At 45.6% G+C, this 17,224-nt stretch overlaps 1 protein-coding gene across 1 annotated transcript in view; it reads left to right on the forward strand.

Moving 5' to 3' along the window:
• LOC141099139 (sushi, von Willebrand factor type A, EGF and pentraxin domain-containing protein 1-like) overlaps positions 1–17,224 on the forward strand; it is a 233,144-nt gene that overhangs the window by 149,538 nt on the left and 66,382 nt on the right. The window contains exon 16 of the mRNA XM_073587275.1: positions 462–538. Coding sequence (XP_073443376.1) covers positions 462–538 — 77 coding nt within the window. The remainder of the gene's footprint in view (positions 1–461; positions 539–17,224) is intronic.

Raw genomic sequence — 17,224 nt, forward strand, 5'->3', positions numbered from 1 at the left:
TGATATTGCTGCTTCTACCATTTTTCTCTTTCACCAGCCACACATCATCTTTTTCTGTGGCTTCTTTCTTTTCAGTAAGAAACCATACTAGTTCTGTTAGCACAGGGTACTCTTCTCACTCCTCTTTAGAGACTGATGCTCCTTGTTCTGTAGCCCAGTTAACCCAAAACATCTTCTTGAAGTCCTGTTCAACTCTACCGAAATGTCCAGAAGGCTTCCGGAAAAAGAGGAGGCCTCTCATTCCCAGAAGATATGACAAAAATCCCCTGGGAACGTAACAAAGCTGCTCATAATGTACTGGAAAACAGGGAGTCGACAAAGAAGCTCAGGAGGTGGGAAACAGGGCATGGAGAGGGAAGAACCTGAAAAAAGGCATGGTTGTTGAAAGATGTTTCTGCCAGGTGCTTTGCAAACCACACTTCAAGAATAAAGAATTTACCCAGTATTATTTATCATTTTAGCTACAGAATAAAGAACATAGGCTACAGAGCGTGCCTGTCAAATCAATCTTGGAGTTTGCCCATACCTGAATGTGAAGGTATACTATCAATCAGTGAACACATATGAGATTGTGCATAAAAATAAAATAGAACATCTTAAAGTGTATATTTGTTATTACAACAATGCAGATTTTAACATCCAAAATTTTAGGCTGACTTTCTTTATATATTATTTTGAAGATTAAAGCTGTTTTTATGATACAAAGCTCCCAATCCCCTGCATAAAAATACAATTCAAGGGAACCTGTCATTTGACTCATGTATTCAGAATCAGGGCCCGCTTCAAGTTTTCGTAGGCCCTGGGGAAAGAGTCTCAGTGGGCCCCTTTAATACATACCACAATTCATGATGCACAGATAAGGCAAAGAATTATATAGTACAATGCCAAAGATTTCACTTACTTCTTACATTACATGAGTGATATAAATAGCTCAGAAGCTGGACAGTATAATCCTACATACAGTATTCTGGTATTCTGGGCATAACATAGTGCTCCATAGAGAATAATAGGCCCCATGTAACGCTCTGTACAGTATAATAAGCCCCATATAATGCTCCAAACAGTATAATAAACTAGAGATGAGCGACTTTGCTTTTTTTCGGGTCGAGTTGGGTTTCATGAACCCGACTTTCTCAAAAGTGGGGTCAAACGAAATCGGCCGACTATAGGGAAAAGTCGGAGGCCGACTGAAACACGAAACCCAATGCAAGTCAATGGGGAAGCAAAGACGGCAGGGAGTGGAAGAGAGTAAACACACCTACAGTGCCCATTTCGATGCCAAAAACATCAATTCTTATAACTGAAGCTTGTCAACCTTAATTTACTTCCCAATAATAGTTACGCATTGAAAACTGAGGGTTATTTGGCTAAAGTTGTGGGGGGGTTGGGCTGGCTCAAGGTTTTCGTGTGCCCTGGGCCAAAGAGTGTCAGTGCGCCCCTTTAACACATACCACAACTCATGATGCTCCAATACGCCACAGAAATATAGGTATAGTACAATGACACATACTTCACTGCTTACATGACATGACTGATCTATTTTAAATTGTACAATAGCTCAAAAACAGGACAGTATATTACTCCATACAGTGTTATGGCCACTACATTGCGCGCCATACAGAATAATGAGCCCCATATATTTCTCCATACCAAATAATTAGTCACATATAATGTTCCATACAGTAAATGATGAGCTCCACATAATGCTTCATATATAATGGGCCCCATTTGTAATGCTCCAGTGTATAATGGGCCCCTTAGATGCTGCTCCAGTGTCTGATCTGCCCCATTTACAATGCTCCAGTACATGATGGGCCTCATGGATGATTCTCCAGTGTATCATGGGCCCTAATAATGCTCCATATATAATGGGCCCCATTTGTAATGCTCCAGTGTATAATGTGCCACTTAGATGCTGCTCCAGTGTCTGATCTGCCCCATGTACAATGCTCCAGTACATGATGGGCCTCATGGATGATGCTCCAGTGTATGATGGGCTCCAATAATGCTCCATATATAATGGGCCCCATTTGTAATACTCCAGTGTATAATGGGCCCCTTAGATGCTGCTCCAGTGTCTGACCTGCCCCATGTACAATGCTCCAGTACATGATGGGCCTCATGGATGATGCTCCAGTGTATCATGGGCCCTAATAATGCATCATATATAATGGGCCCCATTTGTAATGCTCCAGTGTATAATGGGCCCCTTAGATGCTGCTCCAGTGTCTGATCTGCCCCATTTACATTGCTCCAGTACATGATGGGCGCTATTTTTAATTAACCCAGGCATGCTATGTGAAAAGAGCTCCATGGAGTAATCTGAGGTGTGTGCTTCCACATCCTTCACTTTTGGTGTGGGTGAAGGACACAAGGAAAGGGGTTGCTCCTGACCAGAAGCCTGCAGTTACGACTCAGTGCTTGCATTTTATACAACTTCAGAAGAGGAGGTGATAGAGCTGCAGGCTGTTTCAGCAATGTAAGCCACAAACAGTTCCTGATACTCCGGCTTTAAAAGCAGTCTACCTACTCCCAGAAAAGGGAGCCTTACAGGCCTTCCAGAGCTACACCATGACGCTGGCTCAACAGATCCTGCCTTAGCTGCTATTGTGTTTTTGGCACTACCAGCAGATGCACCACCACCACCATCAGTACCAGTGGCCCTCCATGCCCACATTCGCGTCCTCTTCCACCATACTTCCTCATGTTTTGGAAAATGGACCCAAAATACCAGCACATATATGGAAACTGTATCAGAAGCGTACAGCTCTATACAGTCTATGGATAACAGTAAATCCCCGTATATATTTCATGAGGTATACACAGACGCTCACAGGCTCAGTATGAATTACCCAATAAAATAGCAAGTTGAAAAAGGGTACAGTATCACCAGATACAAGGTATATATAGTATAGTGTAAACATTCTGATTCTCCGTATACCTTTCAGGAGGCAGACACAAACGCTCTTAGGCCCAGTATGGATTACACAAGAATATGAAAAGCTGTAAATGGGTTATGTAACACAAGCGTACAGCTGTATACAGTGTTGGGGTAATCTTAAAGTTCCAAATATATTGCCGGAGTAATAGACAGACGTTTACAGGCTCATTATGGATTACACCAGAATCTAAATAGCTAAAAAGGTTACTGTATCAGAAGCGTTCTGCTGTATACAGTGTTGGCCAAATTGAAAATATCGGTATATATTTCCGTAGTCACCCTCAGACGTTCACTCAATTTGGTTTTGACCATAATAAAAAATGTTGTAAAAAAGGTCCTGGATAACAAGATAGCAAGTATATATTTTTTAGGTTACAATTGAAATCTCCGTATAAATAGTCCCATAGTCACTCTCAGATGCTTACACGGTATGGATTTGACCGTAATGCTAAATGTCGAACAAAGGTACTGTATAACAAGATACAAGCTGTATCGAGTATAATGTAAAAATTTGTTTCTCCGATTCACCGTATATATAGAAGGCGTAACCCACACACGCTCACTCACTATGGATGATGCAGGGAAGGTGGACTGACAGACAAACCAGCCTGTAGTGAGAAGCAGAGGTGTAGCGCAGCGTAGGTGTGAAACTGCTAAGATAAAGAGAAAGGTGCAGTGTTTTAGCTTGCCCATTGGAGGGCAGTGGAGAGTGTAGGAGTGGGACTGAATAACTGCCATTGGTCAGAGAAACTGTTAGGTGATGGTGGGTGGAGTTACCAGAACTGGAAGTATAAAAGGCTGAGGGAAGGTTCTGGAAGAGTCAGTCAGCGAAGGGAGCACAGTAAAGAGGAAGTTCTGCTGAGGAAATAGAGATAGTGGAAAGGCTCCAGAGAGGACTGACAGTTGAGGCGGTCACGGGGGTGTGGCCCAGAGGACGGTAGCTGCAGACAAAGACGGCCTGGGGCCATCATACGGACGGTGTGCTCAGACTGGTGCAGCGATGTGGTGGTTGGGCCTAGCCCAGCCACAGTGGAAGAGCCACAGAGGACGCCACAATTATAGTTACAAAGGAAGTGAAGGTACCGGGGCCTGTGTACAGAGAAATGTGAAATGGCTGTCGTGAATTGCTGTTGTCGAAAGAAGGATGGGCACTAAAAACAGACCTGTTCAATACAAACTCTGTCTCAGTCTTGTGTTAGGCGTCGGGTTCCTGCAGCTGCACAGCAGGAATCCAGAGCCTTGCATCCTACGGTCTCCCATTCTTCTCCGACCGCTCAGGAACCTGCACAGCAATCTCTTCATCACAGGCACTCTGCTCAGTCCAGCTCTGTAGGACTGGTTGTTGCTGCCACCTCTGGGTCAGCAATAGCAGCGCAGGTTGCCCTGCAGCAAGCCACTCGAGTGGTTAAGTCCTCTCGTCACGCTACTGGGCATGCTCACGAGACGATCTCCCATTGGAGATCGGGAGTCACGTGCTCAGGTCCTTCTCCTGATCTGATTGGTCCATCCCAGAGATCTGGAAGGTCCCGCATGGCTATAAAAGGTCCGCATGGCCGCTCGGCCATGCGCTAGTGTAGTCTCTAATTGCTACTGTGTGAATGATGATGGATGCATGAACCTGCGAATGACTCATTAAGATCCCCTCCCTCTGATATTACGTGTGTGGATAGGGACTTAGCCTTAGAGTCAGCGCCAGTCAGTGGCATGCTACAAGCCACAGTGCTCATCTCTGCAGAGCTAGCATCCAACAGTGCGCCCCTCATAGGCATTGTCGTATAGCGACTGAGTCAGTTGCTGTGCTGCGGTCAGCAGCACTTGTGGGCATCCGCGGTAGCGACGCCGCACGCACGGTAGGTCTAGACGGACACTGACCCTGTGTCTTGGGCCTGAGTCCTGTGACCATATACCGTGCGTGCGCACCGCTGAGACCTGTGAGGTCAACAGGCTCGGCATTTATGTTTATGCCTTGAGGCGACTCTGTGAATATAACAGAGTACGCCCAGTGCACACCGGGTGACGTTCAACCCGTGTGCGATATACCGTCATATTGTGCGTCTGCCATTATATAGCAGCAGTTTAACACCTCTGCACGGTGGACCCCGGGCGGTGAACGCACTTTCTATTATTTTATATTTAGTGCGTTCTGCCGTCCCTAACAGTTTGCCTGTGGCAAGAAGAGGGCCCCCCCCCAAAGTTGGCTATCCTACAGATGATACCTTAATACAAATTTTTGAAACAAGGTACTGTATCAGCACATACCAGGTGTGTCCAGTCTAGGGTTAAATTTCCGTCTATACTTCTGGAGTCAGACACAGACACTCACAGGCTCACTATTTATTACACCAGAATTAAAAAAAGTAGAAAAAGGGAAAGGTATTCATAGCGGCGTACACCGGTATACAGTATTGTGGTACTTTTAAATCTTCGTATATATTTCAATCTCAGTAAGCAAGTCCAGAATCTCCACTACTGGAAACTACATGGATACAAGTATAGACGCAAAGTCGAGTGTTAGCAGAAATTTTGGAATTACTCATCGCGGGAAAACCTCCCGGTAGATGTTGCAGAGGCGATGCAGTCCCTCAATTACTGTGTCTGTGGAGTAAGCGAAAAAGGTTCTTTGTGAAGAAAGAATTGCTTTATTGCAGTAGCGTGGATCACATCACTGTTAGTCGTCTCCATCAAATTGTGATCACAGGGAGAGATGTACCCATGGACCTCACGGTGTATCATGATGTGTCTGGTCATTTTGGAGTGCAAAAGACAGAAGCCACAGGCCGTAGGCGATTCTATTGGATTGGCATGAGAGGAGACATTGAAAAATAGTGGCAGGAATTTCACACGTCTGTGACTATCACAACTGTGAAAGGTGATCATAAACCACCACTGCATCCGCTTGTAAGTTGACGTCCATTTCAAATGGTAGCCATTGATCATCTGAAGGTAGAGGCCAGCAGGACAGGCCATAGCTACATCTTAACCATCATTGATCAATGCACCAAATTTCTAGTGGCCGTCCCTGTGAAGGATTTAACTGCCCAGACTACACAGCGGTGGAGCAGGGAGAGGTAAGTATTGCAACTTGCAAGTGCTGTGGCCATGACCAAGCAGGGGGGGGCACAATCGTGGTCGACGGTACTGGCACAGGGCCCCTCATAGTACGCTGGTGTGTCTGATGGCGAGTGGGCCCTCCCACCATCTGAGACACTGTATTGTACTATGAGGGGCCCTGTGCCATTGCCGTCGGCCATCAGTGGGCCCATCCACCTGTTCAGTGCAACAGCACTTGCCCGGGTGCGCCAGGTCTTGACCCCAGACGTTGGGGGAGGGGTGGGCAGCCCAGTTAGGGAGGTTTAAAAATAGGCATATGTTGATGTGTTGGCTGTAAATTCAGCTGCTGCAAAGGGCGTAATTGGGCAAGTCCGAGGAAGAGGAGGAAAAAACCGATGCACTTTTCTGGTAACCTATGTGTCATCAGGGGAAGGTGGGACAAAATCCTTTGAAACCCATGCATGGTTCATTTTAATGAAGGTTAGATCATCAACATTTTGGGTCGACAGACGGGTCCTTTTTTCTGTCAGGATTGATCCAGCAGCACTGAAGACTCTTTCAGATAACACACAAGCAGCAGGGCAAGTGAGCTCCTGTAAGGCATATTGTGCCAATTCAGGCCAGGCGTCGAGTTTAGAGGCCCAATAGTCAAAGGGGAATGACTTGTGAGGGAGAACATCGATATGGGAGGAAAAGTAGTTTGTAACCATAGTTGACAACTGCTGCCTCCTGTCAATTTTAATCGATGCAGTATTAGCAGTCGTGTGAGCGGTACTTGAGAAATCATTCCACATCATGGTCATTAAACCCCTGTCTCCAACGCCACTTCTGCTGTGTGCACCACGAACACCTCTTCCATTGTGCCCACTACGGCACGTGGGAGAACCAGCACCGCTGCTGTGTGCTGGGAAAGCCTCAAAAAAACGGTTTACCAGAGTTGCTTGTTTGTTTGCCAATATTATCTCTAGGTTCTCCTGTGGCATGATGTTGTGTAATTTGCCTTTGTAGCGTGGATCGAGGATGCTGGCCAGCCAGTAGTCGTCATCCCTCATCATTTTGGCAATGCTGGGGTCCCTTTTTAGGATCCGCAAGGCATAATCGCACATGTGGGTCAATGTTCCAGGTGTCAAAGATGCACTGCCCGTGGTGGGTGGAGGAGCAGTTTCTGGCAAATCCACATCCCTACAGTCACGCACAAACACTGTACCTGACCTTGGAACGCCAACATTTTCTCTTGCCCCCTGAGAAACATCCTCCTGCCCAAAATAATCATCCCCCTCATCCTCCTCCTCCTCCTCTTCCTCATCTTCCTCCACCTCGTCCAGGACAGTTCCCTGACCAGACAATGGCTGACTGTCATTAAGGCTTCCCTCCTCCTCCTCCTCCACTGCAGACGCCTGATCCTTAATGTGCGTCAAACTTTGCATGAGCAGACGCATAAGTGGGATGCTCATGCTTATGATGGCATCGTCTGCGCTTACCAGCCATGTGCATTCCTCAAAACACGGAAGGACTTTACAGAGGTCTTTCAGCTTTGACCACTGCACACCCGACAATTCCATGTCTTCCCTCAAACTGCCAGCCCGTGTATCCTCCCACAAATGCATTACAGCCTGCCTCTGTTTGCACAGACTCTCAACCATGTGCAGGGTGGAGTTCCACCTTGTTGCAACGTCTATGATTAGGCGGTGCTTGGGGAGGTGGAGCAATCGCTGCAGCTTCTGCATACGACTGGAGTGTACGGCCAAGCGACGGATGTGCGAGTAAAGTCTTCGCACCTTATGGAGCAGGGATATTAACTCCGGATAATTATTAAGGAAGCACTGCACCACCAGGTTCAAAGTGTGAGCCAGGCAAGGTATGTGTGTGAGTTTTGCACGGGCTATGGCTGCCACAAAATTACGGCCGTTATCACTGACTACCTTGCCTGCCTCAAGATGTAGACTGCCCAGCCATGACTCTGTTTGTCCCTGCAAGTAGTCGGCCAGTACCTCCGCGGTATGTCTGTTGTTGCCCAAAGACATCATCTTTAACACAGCCTGCTGACGCTTACCACTAGCTGTTCGATAGTGGGACACCTCGTGTGCAACACTGCCAGCTGCGGATGTAGTGCTCGTGCGACTGTGCTCTGTGGACGAGCTTTCGCTGATAAACGAGGAGGAGGAGGAGTGAAAGCCTACAGCCAACTGTTTCCTGTACCGTGGGCTAGGCAGTACTGTTCCACTGCCGCTGTCCCCAGTGGAGCCTGCATCCACCACATTAACCCAGTGCGCAGTGATGGACACGTAAGGGCACTGGCCATGCCTACTGGTCCGTGCATCTGTTGTGAGGTGCACCTTTCCACTCGCTGACTGTTTTAGTACATGGACAATGCGGTCTTTCACAGGCCGGTGGAGGGCAGGGATGGCTTTTCGAGAAAAGAAGTGCCGACTGGGTAGGTCACAGCGTGGGACAGCGTAGGCCATGAGGTCGCAGAAAGCATCGCTTTCAACCAAACGGTAGGGCATCATCTCTAATGAGATTAGTTTGGCAATGTAGACGTTCAAACACAGTGTACGCGGATGAGAGGATGAGTACTTTCATGTCCTACTCAGAGTGTCTGGTAGGGTGAGCTGGACTGGAGAGCTGCATATGGGGGAAGTAGCGGTGGACCGGATGGAGTGAGAGGGGGTTGGTGATGGTATTGGTGGTGATGGCCTAGATTCAGTGTTGTGTTGCAAAACCATTGTGATTCCCTGATTGCTTTGGCCTTGCGACGACACCTCCACATTTAGTGCTGGTGGTGTGCTTAATAGTGGCGGTGGTCTTACAGTGGGGGTAGCGATGGAGCGTTGTTGGCTACTTTCAGTCGGAGCAGGTGCACATGTGCTACCTGAGGTTTTGTAGTCCGTCCACGCTTGCAAGTGCATGTTGATTAAATGTCTAAGCATGCAACTGGTATTCAAATTTCTGAGTTGTTTACCTCTGCTAAAAGTCCTTCCGCACTTCTTACAGGTAACCTTTGCCTTATCAGTAGGATTTTGGACAAAGAAGTGTCACACTGCACTCTTCCTACTATGTGTGATAAAACACTCCGGGATCGCCTTTGCTGGGGTCAAAGGTCACGTGCATTCAGCATGAAACTCAGGCGCAGAGCTGGGATTCGTGTATAACTGACCCTGGGTCAGGTTTATTAACAGTGAAAGCAATGCAAAAGGAAATAAAACATAAAACAAATCCTTGCCTGTCCGGCACTAACTAAACAATGGACAACCTAACTACCAACTGGCGGGCTTCTCCCGTCCAGCCAAACCACAGTTGCAGTGGGCACTGCTTCCACTCACGTGTGTCTCTCACACAGACAGGCTCTCTGTGTTCCCAGGCTGAGACACTCACACAACCACCTTGCATCCTTTTATATCCACCTCCCATTATCCATTAGTAAGCAGGTGCGATACTGACCAGACTAGGCCACATAGGAAAGGAATCTGGGCGAGATATACCTGCCCTCATCCACTATTCCCACATGATTCTCACATATGGTAAACATTTTCTGGCCTTGCACGCTGTGCTAAGTTGACCGTCTGGTCAAGCTGTCCTGCAACTCTTTTAGTTTTTGTTTCACGTTTTAGGACAGCTACGGGCCTGCTAGATAACCGCTGCTGCAATGTCAATGCCTGCTGCGGATCCTTCTCCTTATCTGAACTATTTCCAGCATCACCCTCCTCCCCCAATGGATTCCAATCCAGGTCCAGAACTGGGTCATCCATCACCTCCTCTTCAAAGTCATCTGCACCTTCCTCTTTACCTTCCTCTGTGTCACCGTGTAAGGTGGTATAGCATGCGGGAAGGGGCACCTGGGTTTCATCAGGGTCAGATTCTGGCTCAATAGACTGCGAGGGCAATGTAGTGCTGTGGGTCAATGTACGAGCAGAATCATCTAGCAGTGGCTGTGCATCAGTGCACTCCATGTAAGATTTATCTTGGGCTGGGGAATTCAGGATTTGACTGGATAACCCAGGCATGGTATGTGAAAAGAGCTCCATAGAGTAATCTGAAGTGTGGGCTGCCGCATCCTTAACTTTTGGTGGGGGTGAAGGACACAAGGAAAGGGGATTTTTATGACTAGAACCCTGCTCTGACGACACCATGCTTGCAGGTTTCGACCATTCAGAAGAGGAGACAATAGAGCTGGTGACTGTTTCGGCTATGTACGCGAAAACCTGTTCCTGATGCTCCGGCTTTAAAAACGTTTTTCCTACTCCAAGAAAAGGCAACCTTACAGGCCTTCTGGGGCCAGAGGATGACGCAGGCTCAACACCTCCTGCCTTAGCTGCTATTGTGCTTTTGCCAGAACCAGCCGATGCACCACCACCATCAGTACCAGCTGCGCCCCCCTGCCCACATCCGCGGCCTCTTCCACCATACTTCCTCTTGTTTGGGAAAATGTACCAAAAATACCAGCAGAGAGATGGTACTGTATGAGGAGCATCCAGCTGTGTAAGATGTATTAAACAAATTAAATCAACGTATATATTATGTTAGTCACAGACGCTCTCACAGTATGTATTGGACCGCAATCCAACAAGCAGATATACGGAACTGTATCAGAAGTGTACAGCTGTATACGATTTTTGTGCAACTAACAATCTCCGTATATGTATTTACGGAGTGTCACACACACATGCTGACTAGGTATAAAAGTGACTGTAATGCGAACGGCAGATATACAATACTGTTGGAGAATCGGACAGCTCTATACGATGTGTGTATGTAAAATTGTCAAGCTCCGTGTATTTGTATACGGACTAACACACACTGTCTCTGTCTAGTTTTGACCATTATCAAACAACAGATATACGAAACTGTTTGAAAAACGGACAGGACTCTAAGGTGTAGGTCTGGAAAAACACCTCAGCTTTTTTTTCCAGAGTCACACACAGGTAGCTTCTATTTGTCCGTGCTAGAAGGCGGTACACGGTAGTGTGTGAGGAGCATACAATGCTGTACAGTGTGTGTATGGAAAATTGTCAAGCTCCGTGTATTTGTTTACGGACTGACACACGCTGTCTCTGTGTAGTTTTGACCGTTATCAAACAGCAGATCTATGAAACTGTTTGAAAAACGGACAGGACTCTAAGGTGTAGGTCTAGAAAAATGGAAAAACTCCTCGGCTTTTTTTCCAGAGTCACACACAGGTAGCTTCTATTTGTCCGTGCTAGAAGGCGGTACACGGAAGTGTGTGAGAAGCGTACAACGCTGTACGGTGTGTGTATGTAAAATTGTCAAGCTCCATGTATTTGTATACGGACTGACACACGCTGTCTCTGTCTAGTTTTGACCGTTATCAAACAGCAGATCTACGAAACTGTTTGAAAAACGGACAGGACTCTATGGTGTAGGTCTGTAAAAATGGAAAAACTCCTCGGCTTCTTTTTCCAGAGTCACACACAGGAAGCTTCTATTTGTCCGTGCTAGAAGACGGTACACGGTAGTCTGTGAGGAGCGTACAACGCTGTATGGTGTGTGTATGTAAAATTGTCAAGCTCCGTGTATTTGTATATGGACTGACACACGCCGTCTCTGTCTAGTTTTGACCGTTATCAAACAGCAGATATACGAAACTGTTTGAAAAATGGACAGGACTCTAAGGTGTAGGTCTGGACAAACGGAAAAACTCCTTGGCTTTATTCCAGAGTCACACACAGGTAGCTTCTATTTGTCCGTGCTAGAAAGCGGTACACGGTAGTGTGTGAGGAGCGTACAACGCTGTACAGTGTGTGTATGGAAAATTGTCAAGCTCCATGTATTTGTATATCGACTGACACACGCTGTCTCTGTCTAGTTTTGACTGTTATCAAACAGCAGATCTATGAAACTGTTTGAAAAACGGACAGAACTCTAAGGTGTAGGTCCGGAAAAATGGAAAAACTCCTCAGCTTTTTTTCCAGAGTCACACACAGGTAGCTTCTATTTGTCCGTGCTAGAAGGCGTTATATGGTAGTGTGTGAGGAGCGTACAACGCTGTACGGTGTGTGTGTATGTAAAACTGTCAAGCTCTGTGTATTTGTATACGGACTGACACACGCTGTCTCTGTCTAGTTTTGACCGTTATCAAACAGCAGATATATGAAACTGTTTGAAAAACAGACATGACTCTAAGGTGTAGGTCTGGAAAAGCGGACAAACTCCTCAGCTTTTTCTTCCAGAGTCACACCCAGATAGCTTCCATTTGTCCGTGATACCAGCCGGTTCACGGTAGTGTGTGAGGAGCATACACCGCTAGACGGTGTGTGGAAAAAATGAACGCTCAGTAACTCACCTGGACAAAATAATAAAATTTGGAGTGCTTTGAAAAAAGCAGTTTGACCAGCAGTGTGAATACAGCAATGCAGCTAGCAGGTAGCTTAAAGGCTGCCTAATCACCACCAGCGCTGCTGCACACAACAAAAATCCTCCCCCCCTTTCACTGCACACTAACTGTACAGTGAAAAGCGCTATCAGCAGAAGCAGTTTTTTTTTCTTCTTCCCTGCCTAACGCTCTCCCTGTTCAGAATCAGCAGCAGCACCTCTCCCTATTGTAAGATCGGCAGAAGTAAGATGGCGGTCGGCTTTCACAGCCTTTTATACCCACTGTGACACCACACAAAGCCAGCCAATCACTTCAATGCCCTTCTCTAAGATGGTGCTGGCCACTGCGCATGTCATCGCGTTACCCACAGTGTGCGTCCTCCATCATTGAGTGAGAAAAGGCGCTGAAAGCATCATTTGAAACGCGACTTTGGCGCGCTGATCGACGACCTCATGGCCGACCTCACGCTAGGGTCGGGTTTCGATCGGCGAAACCCGACTTTGGGAAAAGTCGGCGATTTTTTAATCTGACCTACCTGTTTCGCTCAACTCTATAATAAACCCCATATACTGCTCCATACAGTATTAATATGCCTCATATAATGCTCCATGCAGAATAATGGGCACCATATAATGCTCCATAAAGTAAAATGGACCCCATATAATGCTCCATACAGAATAATGGACCCCATATATTGCTCCATACGTAATGAGCCCCATATAAGGCTCATTACATAATGGACCTCATATAATGCCCCATACAATATGTGATGGGCCCCATATATTGCTCCATATATAAGGAGCCCCATACAATGCTCCATACAGAATAGGCCCGATATATTGCTCCATATATAATCGGCCCCATATAATGCTCCAGTATATGATGACTCCATATGATTCTCCATATATAATGGGCACAATATGATGCTCAAGTATATGATGCTCCATATGATGCTCCAATATATGATGGGCCCATGTAATGTTCCAGTATATAATGGGCCCCATATGATGCTCCATATGATGCTCCAGTATATGATGATCCAGTGTATGATGGGCCCATATGATGCCCCGTATGATGCTCCATTATATTATGGGCCCATATAATGTTCCAGTATATGATGGGCCCCATAGGATGCTCCGAATGATGCTCCAGTATATGATGAGCCCCATATAATGCTTCAAATAAAAAAAATTGAAATAATCACCCCTCCTCGCTGACCGCTGCTCTGCTCCGGACTCCACAGCATCACCGTCTTCCGGCTCTCTGCACTGTGACTGTTCAGGCAGAGGGAGCACAGTACTGATGTCATCGTGCCCTCTGACCTGAAACGCCAGTGTCAGAAGACGCGGAAGACGTCATAGCGCAGAAACGGGGAGAGGTAAGAATTGCAAGTACCGGGGCCCTGACGCCGGCCCTGGTCAAAATCACATGTAGCATGAATCCTGGGCCTGCACCAGTGAAGAATGCAGCTTGTCGACAACCCTATGCAACTCTGTTTACAGAAGAATATAAAACTTATTGGGCTTATAATGTGGCAAACCCCAGTAAAATAGTTAAAACATTTTTTTGGGGGGAGAGTGATAAATTATAAAAACTATATATATATGGGTCATTATGTGGTCATTATCATATTGACCTGCAGAATTAAGTTAATATGAAAATTAAACTGTACATTGAATAGAGCTAATAAAAAAACATTAAAATATAAAGAATTTGTTTAGTATATTTCACGTCCATAAAAAGTGTATTAAAAGTCATCAAAAAGTCAAATTTACCAGAAAATTAAACCACTGCAAACTACATCTTGTTAAGCAAAAAATAAGCCCCCACACACTCCATTCATTAGAGAAATGTAATTCTATTAATTGTACAAAAGTAATAAAAATAGGTAAAATTATATACATTTGTTATCGCTATAATTGTACTGACCAACCGAATAAAGTTGACCTCTATTTGGGCAGGAATAGAATAATGGAAAATTTTAAACGGAACTGCTGTTTTTTTTTCTATTTTCTCCATAAAGAGTTAAAGAAGTTGACCACAAGTTTTCTTATTGATGGTCCCATTCTTAGGATAAGCTATTAATATGTGATCGATGGAGCTGTTACCAGCTGCAGACAGAAGTTTTCAGATGCTGCTGAGCTACAGCACCTCCGTCATTTGTATAGTGGCCATGACCGGGTACTGCAAATTCACTCCCTACTATACTTTTGACGGAGATGCTATGTTCCAGCAGCATCCGAGAATTTCCATCGACACGGTCATACAGTCATTGTCAAAAGTATTGGCAACCTTGAAAATGTTCCAGAAAATTAAGTATTTCTCCCAGAAAATTATTGCAATTACACATATTTATTTCCTTTGTATGTATTGGAACAACACAAAAAAACAGAAAAAAAGGCAAATTGGACATAAATTCACACAATACTGGGCAGGACAAAATTGTTGGTATCTTTAACTTAATATTTAGTTGTTCATCCTTTGGAATAAATAGCTGCAATAAATAGCTTCCTATAACCATCAACAAGCATCTTACACCTTCTGTTGATATTTTTCAACAAATTTGTATCTCAAGTCCTCAGACAGTTCTCTTCTCCTTTTTCTGTTCTCCATGTTTAGTGTGGCACACAGAGACACACAACGCAAAGATTGAGTCAACTTCTCCCCATTTATCTGGTTTCAGGTGTGATTTCCATATTGCCCACACCTGTTACTTGTCACTGGTGAGTTATAACAAGCATCACATGCTTGAAACAAAGTTGTTTACCCACAATTTTGGAAAGATGCCAATAATAATAATAAATTTTATTTCTACAGCGCCATCATATTCCACAGCACTTTACACTTCAGAGGGGACATGTACAGACGATAGACATTACAGCATAACAATAATCACATAGATCATAACAGATACCATGAGGATTGAGGGCCCTGCTCGCAAGCTTACAATCTATGAGGAAAAAGGTAGACACAAAAGGTGGGTGGTAACAATTGCCCTGATTGTATGGACCAGCCATAATGTTAAGTGTGTAACAGTACAGACACAGAGGGCTAATGGATGCATAAAGCATGTGGGAACATGATGCGGGGAACCTGGATACGGTAAAACTTTTGGCTGTGCCACACAGGGATAGATTAGGTTAATGTGTTGAGGCGGTAGGCCTGTCTGAATAAATGCGTTTTCAGGGCACGCTTAAAATTGTGGGGATTGGGGACTAATCGTATTGACCTGGGAAGTGCATTCCAAAGAATTGGCGCAGCACGTGTAAAGTCTTGGAGACGGGAGTGGGAGATTCTGATTATTGAGGATGTTAACCTCAGGTCATCAGCAGAACGGAGGGCATGGGTAGGGTGGTATACTGAAACAAGGGAGGAGATGTAGAGTGGTGCTGAGTCATGGAGGGCTTTGTGGGTGAGGGTAATAAGTTTATACTGAATTCTGGAGTGGATGGGTAGCCAGTGTAATGACTGGCACAAGGTAGAGGCATCGGTGTAACAATTGGTGAGGAATATGATCCTGGCTGCAGCATTCAAGACAGATTGGAGAGGGGAGAGTTTGGTAAGAGGGAGACCGATTAGAAGAGAGTTACAATAGTCGAGACGAGAAAGAGTAAGAGAAACAGTAAGGGTTTTTGCGGAGTCAAAAGTAAGAAAAGGTCGAATTCTAGAAATGTTTTTGAGGTGCAGATAACAAGAGCGAGCCAGTGATCGGATGTGGGGGTCAAAGGAAAACTCGTAGTCAAGGATGACCCCAAGACAGCGGGCATGTTGCTGGGGAGTAATAGTGGAACCACACAGGGAAATGGCAATGTCGGGTATAGGTACATTAGTAGCAGCAGGAAACACAAGGAGTTCAGTCTTGGACAGGTTCAGTTTCAGATATAGTGAGGACATGATGTTAGACACAGCATTTAGACAATCGCTGGTGTTTTCTAGAAAGGCTGGCATGATGTCAGGAGAAGAAGCGTATAATTGGGTGTCATCAGCATAGAGATGGTACAGGAAACCAAATCTACTGATTGTTTGACCAATAGGGGCAGTGTACAAAGAGAAGAGGAGGGGGCCTAGGACTGATCCTTGAGGAACCACAACAGTAAGGGGAAGATGAGAGGAGGAGGAACAAGCAAAAGATACAGTAAAGGAGCGGTCAGAGAGATAGGAAAGGAACCAGGAGAGAATGGTGTCCTTGAGGCCAATGGAACGGAGCATAGTGAGGAGGAGCTGATGATCCACAGTGTCGAATGCTGCAGAGAGACCCAAGAGAATTAGCATGGAGTAATGACCATTTGATTTAGCTGTTAGTAGATCATTAGAGACTTTAGTGAGGGCAGTTTCAGTAGAGCGTAAAGAGCGGAAACCGGATTGGAGAGGGTCGAGAAGAGAGTTATCAAAGAGACAGCGGATAAGACAGGAATGGACCAGGCATTCCAGGAGTTTAGAGATGAAGGGAAGATTAGAGACAGGTCTATAGTTAGCGGCACAGTTTTGGTCGAGGGATGGTTTTTTAAGTAGTGGATGTATGATAGCATGCGTAAATGAGGAGGGAAAGATACCATAAGAGAGAGAGAGGTTGAATATTTTAGTTAGGTGAGGGGTGACAGCAGGGGAAAGGGACTGGAGGAGATGTGACGGAAATGGGTCACTGGTGCAAGTGGTTGGGCGAGAAGATGCAAGGAGCCTGCTTACTTCTTCTTCTGTGACTGGTTCAAAATCAGTGAGTGAGCTAGATGCAGTGGGGTAGGGAGGACAGTGCATGGTATGAGGTGATTGGGAGATAATTTCCTGTCGGATCTGGTCAATTTTTTCTTTGAAGTAATTGGCCAGATTGTCAGCTTGAAGCTCAGTGGTTGGGGCCTGTACTCTTGGGTTAAGTAGAGAATGAAAAGTGTCAAAGAGACGTT

Source organism: Dendrobates tinctorius, unplaced genomic scaffold (genome assembly GCF_039654945.1).
Source record: "Dendrobates tinctorius isolate UK_male_01 unplaced genomic scaffold, ASM3965494v1 ptg000098l, whole genome shotgun sequence".
Taxonomy (NCBI): Eukaryota; Metazoa; Chordata; class Amphibia; order Anura; family Dendrobatidae; genus Dendrobates; species Dendrobates tinctorius.